Genomic DNA, 26,301 nt, shown 5'->3' with positions numbered 1-26,301 from the left:
GTAAATTTTTAAAATTCGATCTGAGTCTTAATCAATTTTTTTTTTAAATCAATTCGATTCGAATTCAATTCTACTGATTCAATTATATTCGGTTTATTGATTTTTAAATTTAATTTTTTTATTTTTATATATTATTTTAATTAAAATTTTAATATATTTAAATAGATTTTTATAGATAGTAATTATTTTATTTTATAAAAATTTAATATATATATATATATAAAAACTAATAAAAATATATAATTTGGTTCAATTATGTTTTTTTTAAATTTTTTATATTGTGATTCAAAATTCGATTTGAACATAATATATATATTTAATATTCGAATTTGATCCAAACAGAATAAAAAAATCGATCCAAATAGAATCAAATACAATGGTTTCAAATCAGTTTTTGAATTTTTCAAATTTTTTTCTCACCCCTAATCACTTTTAAATGGTAACATCCAAAAATTTTAAAATTTAAATGTTAACATTTATAATACCTTTTTATTTTTTTTATTTTCAAATTATGATTTTTTTAAAGAGTGTTGAAAGTGAATATTTTTAGAAAAAACTTGACCACATGGAGCTTTGATATTTTTATAAGTAAGATATTGCCATAATATCATTGATGCTGTGACAACCAATCAACATTTCCTGTGCCCTCGACGCCTCAATAATGTCTTGAATTTGTTCCGTTCTTACCAAACATAGAATTAAAGTTGAAACAAAAGCCACTTTAATATTATATTTGGTAAGAGCAAAAAAATTTTAAGACGAAAGCCCCAATGGTGATGATTTAAAATTTGGCTAAATTCCAAAGTTTTTTATTTCCCATTATACCAAATTTTGATATGATTCAAAAGTTTTAAAATCAAAATCAACCTCAAATGATGACGAAATGAAGTCAATTACATCAAGCATATTAACATTAAATGCTCACCCACTTTAAAGTTGACGCAATCAAAAGTAATTTAAGATAAATGCTAAAGAATAATTAATAAGTGATTAATTTAATTAATTAAGATTTTTTTTTATTAAGAGATTTTGAATTTGAGTTTTATTAGTAATAATTTATTAAGATCATTTTAAATATATAATTTGTAATTATTTATCTTATATTATTAAATATGACACATCTTATTTTATCTTAAGAGATTAAATATTTTATTTATTTTTAAATTTTTTTGAAAAAAAAAAGACAAATGCTGTGAAAATGGATTATTTTAATGTAAAAGATATTATAATCTCAAAATGAATAAAATATTATAAAACTTTTTTTTGGAGATAAAATATATTAAAATATTTATTTTTTAATAAGAATTATTTTAATCTTTAGTGGTATCAATTTCATATCGTTTAAGGGGCAAAACTTTCAATGTGGCATTGAGTATTATTTTATTTTATTTTATTTTTTATTATTTAAGTGGTAAAATTTTCAACGTGGCATTGAGTATCATTTTATTTTATTTTATTTTTCTGTTTCTTATTCCTTTCCTTTTCTTGAAGAGTGTTGCACCAAACCTAAAGCTCTTTTAATCTTTTTTTTTTTGGTTTTCCACCAATACTTTTGTTAATCATTTTAATCTAATTTCTTTGTATGGTGTAAAGATAAATAAAACCCCCTTTCCATTGGATGAAATCATTTTGTTTTTGTTGTTTTTGTGAAGTTTTTGGGTGATAGTTTCACTCGTTTTTTTGTTTTATAACATGTCCATGACTTCACCATTCCCAAATAAAAAAATAAAAAAAAAACTATTTGGCTTTGTTTGAAGTAAAAGGTAAAATTATGTATGAGTTAGAGCAAGAATTTCAGTTTAATTGAGTTGAATTAATTTTGATGGATTCTTTAAAAAGTTAGTATTATGAATGATAATGGATTAAATTGAATTGGATTTAATTTAAATTTTTTAGATAATGTATAAAATTTTAAAAATTTAAATTTTATATCAAATTTTCATGTGATTCGATTCAAAACAAAATGAATTTTATCAATTCAATTTCATTTATCAGTTTTTAAAATTTAATTTTTAATTTTTTATATATTATTTTAATATGATTTTTAATAATTTGAAATAGATTTAAGTATAAAATAATTATTTTATAAAAATAAAAATAAAAATATTTATAAAAACTAATAAAAATATATAAGTGAGTTCGGATTGATTTTTTTTTTAGTTGTTCACTTTTCAATGAAAAAATTCGGTTCAAATCTAATATATATATATTTAATATTTAAATTTAATTTATATCGAATAAGAAAAAAAATCAATATTGTTTGAATCAAACATTATAATTTTAAATCAATTTTTGATTTTTTCAAATTTTCTCATCCTTAACCAGTATAGTTGATTTCGTGTTTGATACAATACCGTAAAAATAGATGTTTAAGTTGAAATAAAATGATTGCTCACTAAGTAAAATCGGGAGATTTGGGGAAGGAGACAAAAGTAAGATTAAGGGTTCATTTGGATGGATGATAAGATTAATTTAAGTGAGATTAAAAATAATAGTGGAGATGAAATTAATTATTATAACGGTAAAATTAAAATTAATGGTAGAATATGTGTTTAGAGTAAGTGATAATGAAAATGACCATTAAAGATTTATTCTAAAAATATATTGATAAATTATTTTTATATATTTTAATATTATTTATAACATTTAAAATTTTAAAAAATTTATTTAATCAAAATATTAATATATTTTATTTATTATTATTAAATTAATAAAAAAATTTTAAAATAAAGAAATGAAAAAAAAGAAAGTAAAAGGTTAAAATGGTAGGGATAATTTTGTCAAGTCACTATAGCTTTAAGGGTAAAAAAAAAAAAACCAGAAAGACTAGGACAAAATTGAAAGAACCGCGATGAAAGAAAGTGATTTTTTCACTGGAGCTAGGAGCTCTAGTGGAGATTAACTCAGTGGAGAACTGAAGGTTACCAAAACTTACTGGTGTTATCCAAACACCAAAATAGCACGATTTAAGCCCAAAAAAAAAAAAAAATGATGCAAATCGCACCTCACCATGGCTCGGATAGAATCCAAATGGAGCCTAAACAAAAAAAAAGTATTGTTGCATCAAAAGAACTAAAACAAGGAATCATCGTTGGAGTTTAAAAGATCATGACATGAATGAACACGAGGGGGATTACCTGAACAGTTTCTAAATGAATCTACGGTACCAAAGTGTTCGGAAAGAAAATAAAAAATATGTTGGCTAATGTTTAAAAGCCATACATTATGGTAGGCTGCCGGAAATTACTAGCGGCAACCATTGTCACTCATAGTGTCGTACAAGTAAATTTAGCATAATTTCTCTTTTATGGTAAGAACTGGTGGTCACTTTAAAAAAACAGAACGAAATGTATAAATCATTTCAAAACAGAGCAAATTCATGCTTGTCCAAATACAAGTGTAAGTTATGGTACAATCACAATCCAATAGCTATAACTTTAATCAAATATTGCATTAGAAAAAACGAGACAATATTGAATATGAAAAGTGTAAATGATATGTTAATAATTATAAATTATTTAGATTTGATTTAGATAAAATTTAAATTTAATTTAAGTAATTGTTGAGTCGAATTCAAATAGCTCGATTTATTAAACATGTTAAATTTAAATATTTTAATATTTAACTAAAATAGTTCAATAATCTAATTAAAAATTTAAATTTTAATTATTTTAATTATAAAATTACTGTTTTATTTTTATATATATTAATTCAAGTTCGAATCTGAATTCGAATTTAAACACATAATTAAGTTTGAAATCAAGCATGAAAATCAAATTCATTTTTATTAAATAATCTAATTAAGTGAGCTCAAAATTTTTATTTCAAGTTGAATTCATATTAAAAATTAAAATTTAATTAAATTAAAATTGAGTTTGGAACAATAATTTTTAAATTGAATTTAAAATTTTTATTATATCAATTCGTTTCTAACTCAATTACAATCTTAAAAAATAGGTTAAACACGTCAAAATGTAAACCAAAGAGGCGTTAGGGAGCCAATTTTTGGTATTACTTTCGTCTCCTTCGTCGCTTTAAACAATTTAACCTCTTCCTCTCCATATTAAGCAAGCTTTAATCATTAATGTCCATATCCAGTCTAAACAACCCATAAAAATTAACTATAAGCTTCTTCAAATTTTCCATTTTCAATTTTTGAACAATCATTTTATTTCAACTCAAGATATTCTCTTTTTGTGGCATTCTATCAAACACCAAATTAACAACACTAATTCTTCAAAAAATCCATCCTAATCAATTCAACCCATTCAAAACTCAAATTCCTGCACAAACCCATGTATAATTTTACCTTTAGATAACAAAGCCACACATGTTTTTTTCCCTTTTTTTTTTTTAATTTGGGAAAAAAATAAGCGAAATTATCAACAAAAAATTTCATAAAAAACAATAAAACAAAATGATTTCATCCAATGGAAAAGGGGTTTTATTTCTCTTTACGCTATACAATCAAATTAGATAAAAATATTAACAAAAGTATCGGGGGAAAGAAAAAAAAAAAAAAAAAAAAGCTTCGGGCTTAGCGCAGCCTTGTGATAAGGAAAGGAATAAGAAAAAAATTTTAAAAAATAAAATGATACTCAATGCCACGTTGGAAGTTTTGTCGCTTAATCAATTATATGAAATTGATATGACATAAAATATACAAAAATTTATTTTAAGGAGAAAAATTAAAAATATTCGAGAATGAGGATTTTAATATTTTGCTTTGGGAAAAATTTACAGTTGGAATTATAGGGGTATGGATTTTAAATTAATTAAATTATAGGGTTAATTAAATTAAATTATAAATTTAAATAAAAATAATTTAAACAAGTAAAATTGGATTGTAGGTGATTATATTTATTTATACATGACTTTACATTTTTTTTAAGTTAGTCAATTGAGTGATAATAGTTTGAATCAAATTAAATTTGATTTAATTTTTTAAATAATATATAATATTATAAAATTTTAAAAATTTAATTTGAATTTAAATGGATGTTTTTTTGAAATCATTTATAATCAAAATTTATAAGTTGGACTCATTTAGTTTTAAATTTAATTTTTGTTTTTATATATTTTAAATATATTTAGATATAAAATAATTATTTTTATTTTATAAAAATTAATAAAAATATATAATTTAATTTAATTAATTTTTTTATTAATTTTTATATTTTAATTTTAACTTAATATATATATTTAATATTCAAATCTGATTCAAATCAAATCATACACTATAATTTTAAATCATATTTTAATTTTCTCAAATTTTTTCCCCTAGCAGCCACCCTTTATACAATAAATATTCCTTCTTCCTAACTCTATATTAAAATGTTTGCTTTGCTTTCTTGAGTCAACAGTCAACACCTTCACAGTCACAATCATCAAGGACTTAATTGTTCCATAAGCTTAGGAATATTATATATAAATTAGCATTTTTAATATTTTATTAGTAAAAAAATCTAATTTATAAATAAAAATTTTAATTTCACTCAAAAATTTTATTAATATACACTTTATTCATTTTAATTATTTGTATAAAATGTAATTTTATATTTTTTATAATTAATATTTACAAATATACAAAAAAGAGAATTTTATTTACATTTATAAAAACACTTTTTGCATCTCATTGTTAAATACACTCACATTTAAAATATAATTCTCTATTTTTTTAAATACACATTATCTCAACAACATCATATTTCACTTATATTATTTTTCTCTCTTTTAAATTACCTCACTCTCGATCTAAATTTAATCCAAACTTAATTCTAAAATTATTAAACCAACCCCTAAATCACCAAATTATTTTAATATTTCATTTATTGCATGTAAGATTTTAATATTTTTTTGATTATATCATGAGGGTAAATTTTTAGTACAAATAAAAAAAAAAAAATTTAAAATCATACCCTTGATGTTCCCATAAGCACCTTTAACCACTAAGTTAAAACTAATATTTTATTCATTAATTTGGTTAAAATCACATAAAAATTATAATTTTTATGAAAAATTTTTCATTGAAATCGTATTTTTCAAAACTTATTTTTTAAAATTCTAAAAAATGAACTTTTGAAAATCTTAAATGTTGAATGAAGTGTAAATGGAATGTAACATTTTTTTTTATTGAAATTATATTTCTTAAAATTAAATTTATCCAAAATCTATTTTCAAAGGATTTTTAAGGGCATTAAACATAATATGTAAAAAGGATAAAATTATAACTTATTAAAAAATAAAATTAATATTTTATATATGAATATTCTTTAAAAAAATATGTTGGAGGTGCGAGTTGTGTGTTAGATCCACTTAATGTAAAAATTATTGACTTTGTGACGTACACGTGACATGAATTAGCACATGCGGAGAATGGCAACCTCGTAATTAATGTTCAAACCCCAGTGGCAATTGGAAACATTGGCTATATCATTATCATCCTCCGCGATCTACCACAAGACCTCGGTCATATCGACCAAAATCTCCCCGCTCCGCCATAAAAGGAAAAAACAAATCAAAGTATCAAAAGAACTGAAGCTAAGGTTCTCGTCTTTGTTGTCGGAAGAAAAAAGAGGCAGAGATGCTGAAGCTTTCTTCTTGCAATGTGGCGGACCAGATTCAGGCCTTGGCCCAATGCAGATTCCCGGGTTCACCTGGTCCATTCTCCTTTTGTCCGCGGAGCCCAGTCTCTGTTTCCTTCTCTCCGGCCAGCAGACTCAACCTGACGCTGGTTCAAGCAGTTCTGTCGGCCCAGCAACAAGCGGGGACGGAGCTGGTCGAATCCGGGTCCGGGAGTTTTGCTCAGCGGCTCCGATTGGGTAGCTTGACGGAAGATGGATTGTCTTATAAAGAAAAGTTTATCGTGAGGTGCTATGAGGTTGGAATTAACAAAACTGCCACTGTTGAAACTATTGCTAATCTCTTGCAGGTATTTTATCTTTCTTTCGTTCTTTCAAAACTTGGGTTTCAACTTTCAAGTTGATTTTATTTGTTTGCATGCATTTGGGATTGTTTTAACTCGAAGTTGAATCTGGGTTATGAAACTTCAAGCATTTTCTGCTTTTTACTTTCTTTAATTATTCTTTTTACACTGGTAGATTTGGTGCTTTCTCTGTGTAATTTGGAAGTATGAGAAGCTGGTAGATCTATAGATCTCACTGAATATATTAATAATATAAACGATATCTACATACAATGTTTATTCAAGGATTGATAAACAATGGAAAGCTTGTCATAATTTTCAGTTCAAAATGAAATTTTTAAATGAAATGTTAAAACTTTTAAAAGTACTGGAATTTTTATATAAAACTTCATTATAGGAATTCTACATGAGTTTTTGCTCTTTCCTTTTTGGTTTGGTCATATTGTATGTTTAATTTTGTTACAGCTAGGTGGAAAGTTTTAGCAACTGTAGATGAAATGAAACATGCTTTTTCAAATTTTATTTGTTTAATCTTTTGGAAATTTATGCATTGCAGGAGGTTGGATCTAACCATGCTCAAAGTGTTGGATTTTCAACGGATGGGTTTGCTACCACTAAAACCATGAGAGAATTGCATCTTATATGGGTGACTGCACGCATGCACATCGAAATATACAAATACCCTGCTTGGTGAGTATTTTACTCCTTCATTTAACGACATTTATTTATGGTTTCCATTTGTAATTTATGTTTGACAGTTAGATGTTGATTTTGTGGCGTAGGAGTGATGTGATTGAAATAGAGACATGGTGCCAAAGTGAGGGAAGAATTGGAACCAGAAGGGACTGGATTCTAAAGGACTCTGCAACTGGTGAAGTTATTGGAAGAGCTACAGGGTGCATCTTGAACTTCACTCCTCCCCCAACCCTCTTCCCCCTTTTTCCTTTTCAGTGGATATTAGAAGATTCATAACATGAAAAGACCGGAGGGCACTATAATTTTCTACACACTTTAATCCACAGTGAACATTTACTTTAAAATTAGAAATTATTCCCCGGTTGTTTAGATTCTGTCCTGCAAATAACCATCCTGCAAAACCTGCTGCTCTTGCCCATCTGTATAATCTATCGTGAATGCCATTGAATATCTTCATTTGTGCTATATCATTTCTAGATTAACTGTGCTGATATGAGTTAATGTGTAAGATTTGATGTATTCTGAAAGCTAATCACATCTGGTATGATTTCAGCAAGTGGGTGATGATGAACCAGGACACTAGGCGGCTGCAGAAAGTTAGTGATGATGTCAGGGAAGAACATTTAATCTTCTGTCCACGAAAACCTAAGTAGGTGCTTTTCTTCACCAGTGGCGTAAACTATAACACTTTTTACATTTTTAATTGCACAATTTAATGGGATGCTACACTTTTTATATTTTTAATTGCACAATTTAATGGGATGCTAAATAAATATGACATGATTATATTCCATTAACTAACTTTAAAGCAGTTTTCTGTCCAATTTCCGTTGCCCATTGCTTCATCAAAATTGAGATCTAAGCTGGATGCCTAATAGCATAAGTGTCTAATGTCAACTGACCCATAAAAATTTGCAAGTATTACCATAAGATTTCAGAGGCTTGAAAATGCTTATCTCTGTGTGTGTGTGTGTATGCCTGTGGCCTGAAAGGCTTGAAAATGGTTAAGAGAGGCCAATTTACGAATTTTCTTAATGGATCTCTCTTTTTGCATATACAAAAATAAATGGGATTGAATTTTCTTGGAAATGGAGAGTACTATTCTAAACTGTTTTTGAGGTAAGGTCAGTGACACCGGAAATGGCTCTATGATTTCAACTGTTATGTTTCATGTCAGTCTGTTGATATGGTTGCCAATAAGGAAGTGGGGAATTTTGGTTAACTTGGAGACATTCTGTTGTAATTGCATACTAGAACTTATGAATTTATTTGCTTTGAATGTCTACTTCTTGATCAAAGTTGACTGAAGCTGGATAGCATAGTCAATAGTATAAATGCCTCATGATAACTGAATCATCAGAATTTGACACTAATCTTTTAAGATGGTGGACTAAATGCTGAAGTTGTTGCAAATTTTAGGATGTTTTGTTGCATGAAGTGTTGTAAAAATGCAGAAGACAATAGATGCTCCAGCTAGCAGGATAAAGTTTGCAACTCAGGAAAAATCCCTTTGGATTTAGAGCATGTATCAGTGTCATTAATAAAGCTGAACTTAATATCAAATTATATTTTTGCTGTTCTCATTTATGCTATTTGTTTTAAGGGATACATTGTTTCTTATTTAATTGATCCTCTTCTGGCGTTTACAGATTAGCATTTCCGGAGGCGAACAACAAAAGTTTGAAGAAAATTCCCAAATTAGAAGATCCTGCCCTGCATTCCAGGCTTGGGCTTATGGTAAGATTATCTGATTTATCTAAATTAGTTTGTATACTTTTTCAAATCCTTAGTGTGCTTTTAAAATGTGTAGCCAAGAAGAGTTGATCTGGACATGAACCAGCATGTCAATTACGTCACCTACATTGGATGGGTTATGGAGGTCAGTAGAAAGGACATCCTAAAATTCCTCTTTCCGAAGATTTTTCAATATTGAAAAATTGCTGGTTTAACTGTTCCAGTTGATTTTGTAAGCTAACAATTATGCATGACTCTTTCACAGAGCATGCCTCAAGAGATTATTGACACCCATGAACTGCAAACTATAACATTGGATTATAGGCGGGAATGCCAACGGGGTGATGTGGTGGATTCGCTTACCAGTCCAGAGTCAATCGGGGGAACAAATGGGTCTGCAGGTACAAGAGAAGACTACCCTACGTTCTTGCATCTATTGAGATTTTCTAGTGATGGACAGGAAATAAACCGAGGTCGTACTGAGTGGAGAAAGAAACCTGCGAGATGAGGAAATAATTTAGTTTAAGGTGCTTTTGGTGCTTTGATCAATTGTCAGGTTTACCTCTTCTTTTTCTCAGTGTGTTTGTATTTTCTTATTCACTCGCGGAGGAATTTGCTTCAAATGCAGTCGTAGAATGTGTATTGTGGTGTGGAGCTCAAAATCAATAAATCATGAATTAGATATAGCATATGATCTTTGATGCATCCACATCAAAATCCACGAATCAGTTGTGCTTCCTTTCGTCTTCTGTTGCTTCTTGTAAGCCTTAATGTCTTATTTACGGAATAAATAATATTTGAACTTCTGGGTTATGAATCTAGTAACTTCTGCTTTAGAACAGATTTGTCTAGCGTATATGGATCATTTTTCAGCCAATCCCTCATTGAACCAGTTTTCTTAAATTTCATTTACGTTTGCTATGTGTCCTAGTTGATGCAGAAGAAACAGATGACATCTATTATCTTGCATCTTCTCCTTTGGATGGATCACCGTGGAAATGTTTTGAACTTGAATGCTATTTTTAAAAGGTGATTGCATGAATCGAAAAATTCCAGATTGGTTGCATGCAAACTTTGCATGAAAAGACCTATGCTTATGAAAAGGATTTGGTGCTCCATCTCAACTTACCGCAGTAATATGTAGTAGATACAGACTGAACCATGTGAATAGGATTCAGGAACTAAAGTCTGCTGGGCAAGCCTTCTTGCTTCATCATCTGCTTCCGAGCCGGAGCGTACCAGGTAGGCACTAAACTAAGCTTTATGAACTCAAGCACGAGTTCCCATCTTAGATATTCACATTACAAACCAAAATGAAAGAGTATATAATGCTCCCTGTCGGTGTCTTAAATAGAAAGAGTTGATACAGAGCAGGGCTAATAATCCGTGTTCAATTTCATTCACATCCAAATGGGTTATAGATTCAAGCCAAGTAGCCTAAGATCAGGAATAAACATTTCTTTTACAAGCAGTCTCTTCCTTGAATTATCGGTTACACAATCCCACACATTCAGAACCCTAAGACTAATCCATGAAAATAGCCAAACTACCAAAATTAACTGATTCCTTACTAAAGCGGAAACTTGATAGAGACATACACGACGAAAGCCTTAATTGCAGCTTCTTTCACATGGTGAAGCAGCATATGCAGGGCAGATTACAAAAATTGTATTCATTCAAGATGTTGGAGGCCAACTCCTGATCCATTCAGTTATGGTCGCAACATTTCGAGTGATGTCCTCAATATTATCACTCTTTAGAGCTATAAGAATGTCCTCAGGGTAACTTTCTTTTGCTTCCTCCAGCAGAACTTGAAAGATTTCACACTCTATATTGTTTGAAAGCTTGGCACCCTCATAACCCCTGCAGAAAATGGGTTTTTTTTAGAAAACAAAACCAAATAAATGAACTGGAAAGCCTAATCATTTGGACAGAACGTTGGTACCTCTTACTCAACCGGTCATACAACACAGTGTTGTCGGTTTGAAGCACTACCACAAGATCAAGCCATCGTTCAGGAAAGAAATCACAACCATGATAATCTACGATGTTTCCACCTTCTTCCATCACATCCTCAAGCTCATTACACACCTTCAGGCTTGGACACATTACAATCATCGTCGAAAACAAGCAAGATAATAAATCAACAAAATATAAGGTTAAAGCATAGGGGAAGTAGTGAAATTATGAGGTCTTCATTGATAACGTGGCATTGGAGGTCGTCGTCCCAGCCGTCGTGCAAGTTTTTCTCTCTGACCAAATCTCCAATATTGATATGGCGCAGCTGGGAGGCCTCCGCCAGAGCAGAAGACGTCATTGTTTTGCCAGTTCCAAGCGTGCCCGTCACCAATATGTTCGGCCTCTTTCTCTTGTTGCTGTCGGGAGCCATAGTGAATTACTTTGGTTTTTCCTCTTTTGGGTGCACCGAAGGATGTTTTCAAGGTCTTATTCCAGGTTTTTCACCTTCTCCTTGACAACGAAAGATAAAGAAATGGGTTTTTTCATGTATTATGAATTCTGCTAAAGCGATTCGGCCCATCGAAACCTCTTCAGGTTGAACTCGGCCTGTCAGAAAGCGTGGTCTGTTGCCGATGGAGGACGTCAATTTCAATGTTTTGAACTATTTCAAGTTCAATACGATGAATCAGTCTACTATTGTGTTCACTTTTCACCAGAGTTTTACGTTTTAATTTGCCTTTAAACGAACCGATCTTCATGTGGAAGCACGAAGGCACCCGCTACTCTCACTTGGAGAAGTGAGTGAGGTAGACATACATTTGCATTCCACCAGTAGCCATCAGAAGGCTCCATGGAAGTGGAAATGCTTAATCCCATTTAGACCGATTGAAGCTTGGGCCATCAATGAAGGTGCTTAAAATTTTCATCTACCACAACCAGAACAACCTAAGACGTAAACAGTTAATAGCAAATGATTGGTCCCGTACCGTTAATGAGCAACATCACCTGCCATTGACCCAATCAGTTCATACCATAAGGTGAAATACAAGGGACCAAACAAAGGTAACCAAAAACATTGATTAAAATTTCTTTGTACTGTGCATAAATAAGTTGTCAAGTTCAAATTTAATTAAAATAACAATGAAGCTGAGGTGATAAAGTTCTCAATTAGCAGATTTGCATGCATCTAAGAGAGCAAATAAAGCCCGCTCAGATAACTAATCAAAAAGACTGTCCGCTAAAACATTGTTTAAAACTGCAAAACATGCCAGCAACTCCAAAATTCAAAGAATAGCTCCACTGACAAGCCAAATCCTTAGATTCTTTCCCTTCTCAAAGGCAGTTTGTATTATCTCTGAAATAAAACAAAAATCAACATCAGAACATAATTTAAAAGAATAAATAAAAATAGCATTCAAAAAGCTGCCACATATAAACAAAATTGAAAGAACATCTTCAAGGCCTGAAAAATAAAGAAAAATATGCCAGACAGTTTTAGATAAATCCCACATCCAAAAAAAAAAAAAGAAAAGCATCCAAGCACATAAGGCAGAAATGCACATCGTCCGTAATGAATGTTTACAGTTAAATACATATTTCACTTTCAGCACCTATGATTTCATCGTCTTTCCATAATGGAAATTTAATCTCAAACCAAAAGGAAAAGATACTGAATGGTAAATTTACGTTACTAGTTGGGCATGAAGCTCATATTCAACTGGCCGCTGGAAGGAAGACCCTAATTAGTTCCTTAACAGTGACTCTTTTCCTGCAAGTAGGGCATTTTCCCTGGGCAGCTATTGCAGCTTTAATGCACGCCTTGCAGAAAATGTGCCCACACCTTGTGGACATCTCCTCAATTAAAGAACCCATGCAAATTGGACAACTGAAGGTTGGTTCCTTTGGAGGTGGCTGTGGCTCTATAATTTCCTCAACCTGCCAATTAAATAGTTATTGAGTCTTAAACATTCACAAATTTAATAAAAACCAGAGATTCAGAAGCATGAGAGCACATGCATGGGCAACAATAGAGATGTCTATTCACAATGTCTTAGATCTGATGACCAGCCAAATACGTACATTCTTTCCTTGAAAATATTTTACATTATCCTTTGAACAAAGCACCATGAAAAGAGCTATTACCACAGTCGACTTTGCTGCACTTTCTAAAATGATATAATGATCACAATTGATAACTGTTGGACTTGGAGGAAGTCTTCTGTGCCTGTTCTGATTATTATCAGTTGACCTAGCTGGCCGGCCTGGAAGGAGAGAGATGTGAGCAAAACCAACTTGAAACACCAAGTACTCTAGTGTTCAACTACAAAGAATAAATAAAATAAACAAAGAACCACCAGTCTCTAAATTGGTTGACCTAAGCAGTCACAACCGTAAGACTAGATTGGACAAGAGAGTTGCCAAGCAATAACATCTACCTCAGTTGAGGTCAAGATTTGCTTTGTTCTAGTGCTTGAGCCATTGACAAACGGTAAACCCCACCTCACAAACCACAGGCCCCAAATAAGGGCAAAGAGGTAGCTTTAAAAATCAGAGAATTGTGAATATTCTGCTCGGTGCTCGCTAATACTTAACATAAAGCAACCACACCAAATAGATATTTTGAGAAAATAGGGACATCATAGAGCAAAGTAAAACTACTAACACCACCTTTGATTTTATTTCCATTTTAGTGCAATTCTCAAAAGTACATAAAGAAGTATTTGATCCATCAGCTTCTTCAAATTAATTGCAAGGAACATAATTCACTCGGATTTTGTGTTTGGTTTAACCAGACTGTGATTGTTTTGCTTCTTCTCTTTCAGAAAATTCACATGCAGAATATAAATCCAGGTTCCTTTCCTACTCTTGTTAGTCATTTCAAATTTATCAAATATGAAAAAAAATGAACTATAATTCCTTAAAACAATTTAAGGGTATGCTAATTTGTCCTAAATCAAGACAGAGATCAAAATCTACAAGACATTTACCTGCAGATTCTTTAAGTTAATGAGGCCTCAAAAAAGTAATTTCCAAGGAATCTTTTGACCACATGAAAAATTAATAGAATGAATTCACAAGATAGTGCATGAAAATAAGCTTCTGTTAAGCAACATGCATATGACAATGCAGGTAGCAAATGATCGAAACAAAATATCATAAACGTCATTCCCTCTTAAATTTAACTACCTGAATCTACATCAACTAAAACAGTCCTTCCTCGGCTCCTCCTTGAATTGGTTTTAGCCTGAAATAAAATCCCAAGAGAAATTAATAACAGTTATCATGATGCAAATAGATCCATAAAACAGATTTCATGTCCACTTAAAGTGAGAAAAAAAAAAAAAACAAACAAACAAGAGAAGCATACCTCTGCAAATGCTCTAGCAGAAGATTCAATTACATCATCATCAATAGCCTCAACATCAATAGTTGCAGCTGGTGCAGGCTGGTTAGTCACTTCCTCAGGCTCAGCCTGTTGCGAAGTACCCTCCTGTTCCCTGATTTCACTGGGAGGAACATTTAGATCCAGCACTGCCTTCCTCCGTCGATACCCTTTAAGAGAAGGCCCCCTCACATCAAGAGTGCTCATGCTCTGCTTATGGTTTTTCTATCCACAAATACAATATCAAGCTTTCACCAAAAGCAAACAATTGTTGTAGTTGATTTGAGCGATAAAAGGTTCAATTAGTTTCATGAGAAAAATAACACTTGAAAGTCTAAGAAACTTGCTAATTACATTTAAACATAAAGAGTTCAATCTGGATAGTAACACCGCTAAAGCAAACAAACCTTGTGATTTATAAGTGGAAAAAAGTCCAGAAAATGCACAGACAAACACTTTATGCTTTTGATCTTTAAATAGAAAAGGAAAGAGACATGGGAATAGTAATAAAAGTAATATTCTAGCATAAAAAGAAGACCTTTTTCACAAAATTAGCTTTGCTTCCTTCAAAGTTCAACCAGCAACAAATGAGCTGAACAATTGATCGCCATATTTCCAGTTCAATTTTGTTTATTAAAATTTAAATTTAATCAAAATTCAAATTCGAATCACTGGCAGGATAAAAAAATTCCACAAGCAATGAACTGTGATCAACCGATAATCGAATAAAAATTTTTAAATTTAAGAAATTTAATCGAATTTTATTTAATAACACACATCAATTGAAAAGACTAAATGTAGCCCTAAAAGGCCCCCAAATCTTAAAAATGGAACATCAATCAGAAGTCAGAACGCCAATACATTGAATCAAAACGAACTGGAGAGATAAAAAAAAATTGATAAGAAAGAGAGAGAATGAGTGAAAAAATCGTACCTTGAAATCCTGGCGAAATCGAATCGCTTCAAGAATTGAAAAAAATGCCCCCCCACCCCAAAAAAAAAAAAAAAGCCTTGAGAAAATGTTCCCTGTCTAGGGTTTTTGAACAGGGTAAGATTTCCAAGAAGGGACGAGAATGGGAGCAACTGGAATGCACCAACGTGGAACAGAAACTTGTTAGTTTTCTTAGACACGCGCGGTCGGTGTGACTTGACAATCTCCAGTGGCGTGATCTCTATCAATTCGTACACGTGGTAGCTCGCGTTGGCAGCGCGTGGTGAATCCAATCTGTTACTAGGCGCGTCCACTATTTCTGCGACTGAATTTTTTCTATAAAATGCCCGAAGAGAATTTCATCGGATTGATGTTTTTATTATATTTATTTTTAATAAAAATAAATATATGGGTGCTGCTAAATGCTTTCAATCTTTTCTTTTTGATCTCAATTTTTATAAATTTTTAAAAAATTATAAATCTTTTCGAAAATTTATTTTTAAAAAATCATATAACTTTTTGAAAATAGATTTTTAAAAAGTTATAAACTTTTTAAAAAATGAATTTTCATAAAATAAAATTATAAAAAAAATTTATGATTTTTTAAAAATTTATTTTCAAAAAATTTTATAATTTTTCAAAATTTTATTTTTAAAAAATTATATGACTTTCAAAAAATTTATTTTTGAAAAATTATAAGATTTTAAAAAATTGTGAGAAGAGTAATTAAATAATTTTGCTTACAAAAAATTAAAAAAAATAAAAAGCTAAGGTGTGAAAAAAAAAACATTTAGCACCTCTCTAAAAATATCTATAAATGGGAGTCTAATAAAATAAAAATAATATCATGACTTATTATAATTTTGAGAAAATAAAATAAAATTTATTACAACATCATGTGAAATAAAAATATTGGAACAAAGTATTTGAACAATTGCGATAAGATAAATAATATTTTTTATGATATAATTTAAAAATATACCAAAAAAATTAATTTTATTTGAAAATAATTACTATTGAGCTTTAAAAAAAAATTTACTATTGCACCAATGAATTATTCCAAACAAGCTAAAAAATTTCACCGACGGTCAGGATTGAAATACCATTGCGTCTAAAAAAGATTGAAAATTGGTCAAAGATTAAACTGGGATTTTGCTTGTTTCTTAAACTTCCTAAACAGAATAACAGGTACTAGTCTAAGCATTCATGCATGGTCAATAGCAAAACAATGCTAGCATATGCCTGGTTATTAACCAAATTGTACCATACCATAACCTTTGATCCATCCATTGACACAAAATATGAGGAGTAGAGTTTAAAACCAGAATGAATAGCATCTATGGCAATCGGCAAACATCCTAGAATGCTAAAGTAACCTGCCAACAGAGTTGAAACTATTCTGAGCAGACAACTATGTTAAGAAAACTTCAAGCACATCCCCTGACAGTTTCGACGAGCAAAAGTGGACACAATACGTATAGAATACAATAAAAGAATCTGCATATGATGTTTTCTAACCAAACATAATTGCAATGTAAAGTGGTGTACCAAAATAGACAAGTTAAGAGTGACAAAAGAGAAGATAACTGAGAGAAAGGGGAAAAAAAAACATGTTTTAACAAACAGAATACTATGTTTATCATCACAAAAAAAGGCACACACACATAGAGATAATAACCGCGCTCCAGTGAAATTACTCTGCTTTGAAGGAGGCTTCAATGTATTTACAATATTCCACACAACTTATAACAAATCCACAAATTCAAAGGACTCATTTCCTACACCATGGAAAGCAGCAACTCTGGGGAAATGAAGAAATAAATACAAAATTAGGAATTATATATACTAAGATTTTTTAGAAACCACAAGCATTACAGCCAAAGGCTTGGTAAGGTTCCCAAACAACATACCTCAGAACTGCTGTTGGTTGGCTTCCGATCCCGAGCAGTGTGGTATGGAGATCGCTCACCCGGCATGCCTGGTACTATGCCCCCGTTGTTTCTCTCTTCTCGCACCTTATTAAAAATGTGAGTATAACCATCAGCTGATGCCGGGTTATTCTCATCCCAGTCACCAAATTTTGGTACAGCAGCACCTTTATCTGGCTGTGTCACCAGAAACCAGATTATTAGCAACAAGTTTTAAGAAAATAACAAGCTTTAAAGAAAGTGATAATTTTTTACATTTGGACTAGTTTGTCTCAAGAGGAGTCATCACCTGGGGAAAAGGGCAATGAGCAAATACAATAGTAAAAATTCACACAATCAGCCCCAAGCCAAGCAAGACAGGCATAATGTATTACCCATTTGATGCTTTATCAAGTGTTACAAAAAAATATCAAAGAAAAAATTCCCTGCTAGATGATAACATGATATAAGATATAAAAGGCTTTCTATGAGGCAAGTACCAAGCAGGCTGCCAATCATGAAGACTTCAAGTTGTTGATTAGCTATGCTTTAGGTTTGACCTTTTTTGGGAAAAAGAAGAACAAGAAAAAGAAAGAAAATCATCAAGAAACATGTAACAAGAAGGAAATAGGACATTTTCAAGCCCACCAGCAGATCCACAACACACTTATTTTCAAGTTTATGCTATTTTTGACAGAATAAAATCATAGAAGGGAATAGAATATACACTTTCATCGCCTCTAGTACTCGGCCTCATTCTTGATCTCCCAGGAGTACCATGGCTAGTATCATATGAAGTCTTTCCTTCCCATGCAGGTGATGCCATGCTTCCTCTACCTGTGACCCGTGCCTGGTGATGGAGTGGGGATTTGTCTATACTGTTTTCAGATCCAACACTTGATCTTGTAGGTCGTTTTGGGGCTTCACCAGAACTTACTCCACGGCCATAACGTGAAGGTGTAGAGTCCCCAGAAGCTCTGCGGTTGACATTGTCATGATGTGAGGGAGAGTCAGCATATTGCCTGAGGTCAACCTCTTCCCTGCTCCTTCCACGCTCATGTGCCCTTCTAGCAGGTCCATGTCCTCCCACTGGTTCATCCACTTCGGGTTTTGCTCTGGAAGCAGCAGGAGCTTTAGTTGGAGCTACATGATCATGATGTAACTCTGGGCTCTCTTGGGGATCATTCGGATTTACAATCTTTCCTCCAGTGCGACCCTGACGAGCCTTATCAAAATAAGCTGTGTAGAGAGCATTCTCTTCACTCTCCCAATTGCCAAACTTGGGTACATGAGAACGTTGCTGCAATAGCAACAAAAGCTTGTTATTAGATAAAACACAAAAAAATTCTCCTCTGCTATTAATAGGGACAAAGATTAGGAGGTCATACATGGAGCAAAAATAATTCCAAGATCCCTACAATACAATCCCTCTTCACACACTAACCCCTCTAGCAATCAAGGGGAAAGTTAAAATTTCAAAATATGAATTTTCTCCATCTTCTACATCCTATTCAATCCACATTGTTGGATGCTCTAAATTTTCCATTATCAAATTAAAAAACAACAAAATTTTACAAGGCAATTTGATGCACAGTAGGAAACAATACAACATAATCACAGATAAGGAAAACAAGCAATCATGTGATATATAAGTTCATACTACAATAAACAAATTAAGAGTCAACAAAATTAAAGACCACAATCTCAACCATCCTTAGCTCATTTCTGTAAATCAATTCCCTCAAACCAAAATTCACAATAAAGAATCTCAAAGAGATTAAGTAAAACTCAATTAAAGAACCAAAAGAAAAAAGAAAAAAAAGAGCAACAATCTTACTTAGCTTACGTTTATTTCTCTGGTAAAACAAAAAAAAAAAATGGCATAACACAAAAGTACAAAATTCCATAGTTCTTATCTTTCTTTTTGTGTTTTGCAATTTTCTGAGGAAACAAACAGAAGAATAATGTAAATTAAACCTAAACAAAAACAACAAAACATAAAGATAAAAACTTACTGCCATTTCTCTCTCCAGCAAACTTGAGAAAGAAAACCCAGAATCCCCAAGAGAACAAAGGAAAAAAAAATCAGCTTCTTGGTTATCAAACAATTACAAACAAAACCTAGAAAAAATCTACAACCTTTTTAAATAACCCTTCAACCGAAATTCAAAGATGAAAAGAGAAAGAAAGAGATGAAGAGAGCTTTAGTGAGAGAAAGAGAGAATTTTGAGAGAAAATTAGAATAAAGAGAGAGAGAGAGAGAGAGAGAGAGAGAGGCTTATCAACCATTGACCGACGCCACGGGTAATGTTTGACCATTCTCTCCGCCCCGCTCTGTCTGTAAAAATCTATGTTTCCTCTCAGTTTCAAACGTCTCTCTCAAGAGTCAACCTAATAAAATTTCGTCTTAGGTAAATTTCCACTCCTTCCACACTAATTACCATCGTTCCCCGTACGGTGAAAAACCATCATTCGGTATTGGAAGGAATAAATTTGGCGCTGAGAATAGCAGCTTCACGGCTCCGCTGGCTAGCTGCTAACAGTCTTTAATTTAACGCTATAACCGTTAATGGCGGCTGACTTGTCATAAAAGTTGATGAGTATGTCTTTCTCTACGGTAAATAATGTTTTTTTTTTTAATATTAATTACAATTTCATATCCATTTCCGATGCCTTTCAATTGTTCAAACTTTTTAAAAATATTAACTTTTTTTTTTTACTAAACTAAACTTTGAATTTAATCGTCCGGTTAGGGTTTATAATTTATATTATTTCTTCTTTAAGAAATTTTTAAGGGAAAAAAAAACACGTGTTGTCCACTTCTAGAATTTTTTTTTTTAGTAATATTATTTGGTATGATTCTTTCAAAAAAAAAAATTTAAGGGTTTGGTTTGTAGAGTATATTTGTATATAACAATCATGTTCGTTGTCCCAATGATTATATTTTTTAATATTTTAATGATTTTATTATTATCAACTTTAAAACAAAGATATAATCAAGAATTGTGCAACTATGGAGTTTTTTAGAGAGAAAAATATTAAATATATTAGTGATTAACAACTAATGCTTAAAATCAAAGCAATTAATTATTCTATTATTTATTACTATAGTTTTTATCGGTAAACTTAGTGATAATATAAAAATATATATTTTATATATTATCAATGTATAAATTATATATACTATCAATGAATTAAATGATAATAAATCATTAAAAAAATAAATCAGACGATGATATTTCATTAATGAGTAAATATTTTTAAAAATTTTAATGTATAAATTTATTTTAAATATTGATATTTACTTATTAATGAAGTATTATAAAATCTATCTATTGACAATGTATCAAATATAAGCTAAATTAATAAGTTAATTGTAAGTATTTTACATAAAAAATCTCTAATATAAGTAATTTACATCTAATTTACATATCAAATGTAAACTCAATGAATCAGATGATAATAAATCATTAATAAAGTGAATTAAACGATGACACCTCGTTAATAAGTAAATTTTCTTAAAAATTTTAATTTGTGTAAATTTATTTTAAGGATTGATATTTGTTTATTAATGAAGTATTATCATTCGATTCATTGACTGTGTATAAAATTTATCTACTAATAATGCATCAAATATAAACTCAATTAATAATTGTTAATTGTAAGTAATTTACATATAAAATCTCTAGCAACATGCCTAATGAAACTATGATTTATTGATAATGAAGTGTCCTGAAATTTCGAGGTTTCGGATCAAGTCTCATATAGGTGTGTTCTTATTTTATATTATATTTATCTAAATATAAGTTGATTTGTTCGTTGTGTCTATTTGATGTGGATTTTTTATTTTTTATATGTAATATTTGAATATGATTATTATTTCGTATAAAAAGATCTAGCAATATTTATTTCTAATCAAATGGTCATAATTAGCAATGTGTGTTTCCAAGGATGTAATGATGTGTGATGCATATTTAACTTGCCTTATCAAAATCAATGTATGAACTAATTTACACTTACAAAACAAATTATTTCTTTGCAATTGGGAGTTAATTATAGGGTTTCAAAAGCAATAAAGAATGAGACTTTGGTTCTTTTGAAAAACTTACTTAAATGATGTAGACATTGAAGGAATCATATGAACTAATTTACACCTACAAAATAAATTATTTCTTTGCAATTGGAAGTTGATTATAGGGTTTTAAAAAGCAATATTAAGCAATGGAACTTACTTTTTCTTATTTTTTTTATACTTTCTCCTATTATATAAGCATTAGAGGAATCGTGGAAGTTAATTTACTAAAAAAAAAAATTATCAAAATTACACTTAAAAAGAAAACTTTAGTTTCGTTGAACTTATAATTTTATTCGATTGATTTATATAATCACTTTTAAAAGATATTATATGATAGTTTTGGGATTTAAATTTCTCTTACGATATACTCATTGGATGAATCATGAAAGTTAAATTACTAAAAGAACAATTATCAAAATGATACATTTTTTTGGGTAAAATTTCAATTTCTTTGAACTATAATTTAATTCAGTTAATTCATATATCATTTTAAAAGATATTATAAAACAATTTTAGAATTTAAATATCGATATTTACAATATTTTATTTTCAAATTACGATATCTTTTATAAAAAAAAATAATAATTTCCATCATCATGTCACTAAATCTCTTTTCATTTAAGTATCTAAATCTCATTGGGCTACATAAAGTGCTACTAATGGATTTTTATTTAGGTTGTTTTAACACAATAATTAAGCTATTATTCATATTCAATGTTTTCAAAAAATAAAAAAGAAAGGGTTCTTAATTTGCATTTATGTTGCAAACTTTTTGTGAGATGGCCGGTGATGTGGGTTGACAACATGGGAGAGGCTGGCAAATGTTCCATAAAACTGTCTTGTGATAATGGTTCAAGCAATGCAAAACTATAATTTTCTAACTTTTTTACCTATGATTGCAAATAATCCTAAACATTATTAAGTTAAAAACTAAGGGATAATTAGGCTTTTACTTTCTATTTACGTTTAATTTAATTGTTAAATATTAATATAAAATAATAATTTATTATTTAAATATTAAAATAATATATAAAATAAAATAAAGCAAACTAAAATTGGTGCCTATTTGGATTCAACTACATCTCCGACACCATGTAGTTGAATTTAATCTTATTATTAGTTAAATTTAAATATTAATTATAATAATATTCATTCAGTATAAATTTTTTATTGAAATTTATTTTTTAATTATATTTTTAATAAAATTTTTTCAATCATAATTACAATAAATTTTATTACTATTTTCAATTCATTACAATGAATTTCATCATCCATCTAAACAAAACCTTAATTTAAAAAAAAAATGATATCATAACCAAATCATGAATACTTTTAACATATATCACATTTGAACAATTTTAAAATCAAAATAATAATAAAAAAAAACTAATGCAAAATTTTAAATTCTAATTATTGGAATATTCTCTCAAATGCCACTTGCTCTGTTTTACAACCACTCCTTGGTGTCATTCACACCTTTAGTATAAATAAAAAATATATATAATTTTTTTTCTATGATAATTAAAAAACGAGAACAGAAAAAAAGGTCAATGAATTTTTTCCGCAACTTGTTACTCGAATATTATTTTTCAATTTTTTTTAACGCATTGGAGTTTGTTGGCAAAGGGCCAAATGCGTTGAACTTTGACATCGCAATTTTAGTACGACAAACATATTTTTCACATTATATATATGGTTTTTGTAATGATTTTGGAATTTGGAAAATAATAGGAAGAGTTTACCTTAATGAATAGATTGCGGAGTTATGTCAGCTTTGGCATGCTGATGTTACAAGTTAAATTAGTGATTAATTAGTTGAAATTTAATGGTTAGATTTGATTCAAATCTAGCTCAATTAATAAGAGATCATATCTAATAAATTTGGAGTTGAAATTTATTATATGCTATAATGACCTTATTTATAAAAATAAAAAATTTATGTAATTTTTTTTTTCGATTTTGTCATTTTCATTTTTAAAACCCATTCCTTATACACATATGTTGCATTTAAATCAACTAATTAATAATTAAAATTTGATCAATACGATTAAATTTTTGAGTCACTCAGATAAAATATGTCCAAATAATCACGTCATCTGTTTTAAGGGGAGAGCTTGTCTTTCACCAAAAGAAAGATTCGCCTAAGATCCCACGAATGATTTATCAAAATAATCATTTTAGAATTGAACTATCAACACTCAATTTTTTTGGAATCATTAAATATTGTATATATTTACTTTAAATTATTAAATGTAATTCTCATCTATTTACGTGAACCTTTATCGAGCTTCATACAAGCATTCTATTAACTATCAACTGTATCGATTAAGTCATTATCATTTATATCAATATAGAAATAGATGAAAAATCAAATGTTTAAAATAATACTACTAGACTCAACATCTTCTAAACTTTTTCTTCATTGGAACTTCTCACATGGAGTTTATCATCTTCATCTTTATCTTCCTCCTTACTTCTTAACCCTACCTCATACATCATATCGATTTAAGCGTAGAAATACATTTTGGAGTAACAATTTCGACATCTCATAATCGTATTTTTTTATTGTAGGTTACAGTTATTTATGTATAAAATACATAAATATCAATGTTTCGTATATAATTTTTGTACCAAAAAAGAAATTTATAAAATCAGTGAAATGTATTTTCTTTATGTAACATAATATCTTACGTAACAAAAATCTTCGAAGATGAACACCTTTACCCCTCGACACAAAAAAGGTGGTTGAGGCGACATTACTAACCCACCACTACAAGTTAAAGCGACGATGAGTGATGGCTTCTTAAGGTTTTACCGTTGTTGAAGTCCATGGAAGACTTTTTTATGGATGTAAAATCACAATCGAATTGAGTTTAAATTTTAATTTAATTAATTTATATAATTATTTTTAAAATATAATATTTAATTAATTTAAAATTTGGTAATAACATTTTTTATTATTAAAACGTGATTTTTTTCAAAAATCACTGACAAAACTAAGTTAATGTTTCCATCATTTCATTACATGATTGTTGACTTTAAGACTCTTGTCCTAAGGATCTTCTCATGAAGATTGTCGTGTGAGCTTTGCGTCCACATATCTAAACATTTAAGTAACCTATCAAAATGTTTTGAATATAAACATGATAATTTATTTATTTATATGATATGGTATAAAATATTAATAATTTATATATTTATTTTATATTTTATATAAAAATTATGTATTATAATTTTTATTATTATAAAATATATAAAATATATATTTTAATTTTATCAAATTTATTTATGATTTATCTTTCACCCTTTAATTTAATGGCTAAGAGCCTTTGGAGAAAATACGTGGATGTGGATTATAATTTCGTCATCTAATTTTTTTTAAAGATTTTATCTTTTTTTAAATAAAAAATTTAAATTATATTATTGTGATTTGTAGGTATAAAGATCTTTAATGGGAGTTGCAATATAGTAATGATGTGAAAATTTCTTTTATAAATGATTAGATTGGTGATTAAGAAATGAGACTTTGCGTGTTGGAAAGGAAAGATACGCAAAAAGCTTTCTTTTTCAAAAAGATTAGTATACTTTTTTTTTTTGTTGGTAACATGTTGTTTTCCGTCGTTTACTTCTAATAGCACTTTTTTATTTTATTTTATTTTTATTTTATTCTCAATATGACTTTGTGATTTTTGGGTTCTGTCTTGCCCACAATACAAGCAATGCTAATGCTTCGAGTGTTTTTCATTGAATCAAATAGCTAATATATCCTACAATTCATTTTACCATTCTGTTTTCAACTTCCTTCATTGGTACCAAACTGCAGTTTCCCAAAATTCTTTCTTCCTTGCTGCTATAACTAACAAAATTTAGCAGAACTTCTGTATTAAAAGCTTTAATTTAGTGACTTTATGCTTAAATTCTTGTAAAAAATCGTATGATATGTTTGAAAAAATATTAAATTCTTAATTTTAATGATTAAAATCAATTTTTAATAATTTCAAATAAAAAATTAATTTTTTTCAATTAACTTAAAAGAAAGTCTTTAATTTTTAAAAAAAATTTTAATTTACCCTTAAATTCTCTCTTATCTTATTATCTATCTGGTTGAAAAAAAAATTATGTACATAAACTTTTTTAAACAGTAAATTTTAAATATCAACTTCAATCATATATCAACTAATTCAAAGATAATCCACAAAAAAATCTATTTTTAAAACTAAACATTACTTACAATTCTTAATTCAAAAAAAAAAAACTTAAAATTCTTAGCTCAGTCCATGTTTCTTTGACTTGGGCTAAGACATTGCATATCAGGCTTGCAGCTGCGGCTCCAGCGATGTCCTTTGGGCCCAGTGGGCAGAGGCTCTTTGAGATTTTGTTCTTTTTTCACAATCAGAGCGTGGAGATGAAGAAAACTGAAAAAGACAGCAAAGACAGATGGACAGACAAACAGTCCACTTGGATTATTGGAATGGCATTTACGTAATTCACTCCCGATGCACATCACTACTCTTGGTACCTTTGTCAAGCAGGACAGGGAAATGTACAGGAATGTACAGGCTTTTCAGGCTTTAACAAGAAATTCTTCATTCCTCCAAAAAGCCCGGCTGCCCTGTCAAAGTACAAATCTACACCGTATTCTGTATGCACTGTACAAGAAAAGTACAGCAACAGTTTCTGACTTTCCTCCAA

At 29.7% G+C, this 26,301-nt stretch overlaps 4 protein-coding genes across 11 annotated transcripts; 1 reads left to right on the top strand and 3 right to left on the bottom strand.

The window, feature by feature from the left end:
* Positions 1-6,491: 6,491 nt before the first annotated feature.
* On the top strand, positions 6,492-10,168 carry LOC111283384 (oleoyl-acyl carrier protein thioesterase 1, chloroplastic-like). The gene is made up of 7 exons (XM_022871894.2): positions 6,492-6,931; positions 7,482-7,615; positions 7,708-7,821; positions 8,175-8,270; positions 9,271-9,358; positions 9,432-9,500; positions 9,621-10,168. The coding sequence occupies exons 1-7, from the start codon at positions 6,584-6,586 to the stop codon at positions 9,861-9,863; spliced, it is 1,092 nt and encodes a 363-aa protein (XP_022727629.2). The 5' UTR covers positions 6,492-6,583; the 3' UTR covers positions 9,864-10,168.
* Positions 10,169-10,727: 559 nt separating this feature from the next.
* LOC111283386 (adenylate kinase isoenzyme 6 homolog) lies at positions 10,728-12,226 on the bottom strand. The gene is made up of 3 exons (XM_089758725.1): positions 11,544-12,226; positions 11,301-11,446; positions 10,728-11,218 (listed from the first exon to the last, which is right to left on the bottom strand). Exons 1-3 carry the CDS (start codon positions 11,742-11,744, stop codon positions 11,032-11,034), a joined length of 534 nt encoding a protein of 177 aa, XP_089614851.1. The 5' UTR covers positions 11,745-12,226; the 3' UTR covers positions 10,728-11,031.
* Positions 12,227-12,377: 151 nt separating this feature from the next.
* Positions 12,378-16,132, bottom strand: LOC111283468 (uncharacterized). 5 transcript variants are annotated; one of them, XM_089758723.1, is made up of 6 exons: positions 15,631-16,132; positions 14,682-14,921; positions 14,501-14,558; positions 13,394-13,575; positions 13,006-13,249; positions 12,378-12,668 (listed from the first exon to the last, which is right to left on the bottom strand). In XM_089758723.1, exons 2-5 carry the CDS (start codon positions 14,901-14,903, stop codon positions 13,028-13,030), a joined length of 684 nt encoding a protein of 227 aa, XP_089614849.1. In that variant the 5' UTR covers positions 14,904-14,921; positions 15,631-16,132; the 3' UTR covers positions 12,378-12,668; positions 13,006-13,027. The 5 variants fall into 5 exon arrangements, with proteins under 5 accessions (XP_089614849.1, XP_089614848.1, XP_089614847.1 ...); XM_089758722.1 differs by having other exon boundaries at positions 13,001-13,249; positions 14,682-14,944; positions 15,631-16,126; XM_089758721.1 differs by having other exon boundaries at positions 13,001-13,249; positions 15,631-16,124.
* A 971-nt stretch (positions 16,133-17,103) lies between these two features.
* LOC111283868 (RPM1-interacting protein 4-like) lies at positions 17,104-20,097 on the bottom strand. Of its 4 annotated transcripts, none has more exons than XM_022872509.2 (5): positions 19,821-19,897; positions 19,550-19,571; positions 18,262-18,834; positions 17,538-17,732; positions 17,104-17,428 (listed from the first exon to the last, which is right to left on the bottom strand). In XM_022872509.2, the coding sequence occupies exons 2-5, from the start codon at positions 19,553-19,555 to the stop codon at positions 17,399-17,401; spliced, it is 804 nt and encodes a 267-aa protein (XP_022728244.2). In that variant the 5' UTR covers positions 19,556-19,571; positions 19,821-19,897; the 3' UTR covers positions 17,104-17,398. The 4 variants fall into 4 exon arrangements, with proteins under 4 accessions (XP_022728244.2, XP_022728245.2, XP_022728243.2 ...); XM_022872510.2 differs by having other exon boundaries at positions 19,674-19,855; XM_022872508.2 differs by lacking the exon at positions 19,550-19,571 and having other exon boundaries at positions 19,821-20,097.
* Between the last annotated feature and the right edge of the window lie 6,204 nt (positions 20,098-26,301).

Source organism: Durio zibethinus, chromosome 3 (assembly GCF_047325235.1).
Source record: "Durio zibethinus cultivar Kanyao isolate XHJ-2024 chromosome 3, ASM4732523v1, whole genome shotgun sequence".
Classification (NCBI taxonomy): Eukaryota; Viridiplantae; Streptophyta; class Magnoliopsida; order Malvales; family Malvaceae; genus Durio; species Durio zibethinus.
Note: the sequence above shows the minus strand (reverse complement) of the source record. Positions and strands in the feature narration are given on the sequence as shown.

What these genes read in the sequence shown, in the direction of transcription:
- LOC111283384 (XM_022871894.2), top strand. Translation starts at nt 6,584, where the DNA reads ATGCTGAAGCTTTCTTCTTGCAATGTGGCGGACCAGATTCAGGCCTTG. An exon ending in TTCTGTCCACGAAAACCTAA is followed by an intron (nt 8,271 to 9,270) that starts GTAGGTGCTTTT and finishes TGGCGTTTACAG; the next exon opens with ATTAGCATTTCCGGAGGCGA. An exon ending in ACATTGGATGGGTTATGGAG is followed by an intron (nt 9,501 to 9,620) that starts GTCAGTAGAAAG and finishes ACTCTTTCACAG; the next exon opens with AGCATGCCTCAAGAGATTAT.
- LOC111283386 (XM_089758725.1), bottom strand. Translation starts at nt 11,744, where the DNA reads ATGGCTCCCGACAGCAACAAGAGAAAGAGGCCGAACATATTGGTGACG. An exon ending in ACGTTATCAATGAAGACCTC is followed by an intron (nt 11,447 to 11,543) that starts ATAATTTCACTA and finishes CCAAGCCTGAAG; the next exon opens with GTGTGTAATGAGCTTGAGGA. An exon ending in TATGACCGGTTGAGTAAGAG is followed by an intron (nt 11,219 to 11,300) that starts GTACCAACGTTC and finishes CATTTTCTGCAG; the next exon opens with GGGTTATGAGGGTGCCAAGC.
- LOC111283468 (XM_089758723.1), bottom strand. Translation starts at nt 14,903, where the DNA reads ATGAGCACTCTTGATGTGAGGGGGCCTTCTCTTAAAGGGTATCGACGG. An exon ending in TTTAGTTGATGTAGATTCAG is followed by an intron (nt 13,576 to 14,500) that starts GTAGTTAAATTT and finishes CTCTCCTTCCAG; the next exon opens with GCCGGCCAGCTAGGTCAACT. An exon ending in AATATTTTCAAGGAAAGAAT is followed by an intron (nt 13,250 to 13,393) that starts GTACGTATTTGG and finishes TTTAATTGGCAG; the next exon opens with GTTGAGGAAATTATAGAGCC.
- LOC111283868 (XM_022872508.2), bottom strand. Translation starts at nt 19,853, where the DNA reads ATGGTCAAACATTACCCGTGGCGTCGGTCAATG. An exon ending in GTACTAGAGGCGATGAAAGT is followed by an intron (nt 17,733 to 18,261) that starts GTATATTCTATT and finishes CTGGTGACACAG; the next exon opens with CCAGATAAAGGTGCTGCTGT. An exon ending in CAACCAACAGCAGTTCTGAG is followed by an intron (nt 17,429 to 17,537) that starts GTATGTTGTTTG and finishes TCATTTCCCCAG; the next exon opens with AGTTGCTGCTTTCCATGGTG.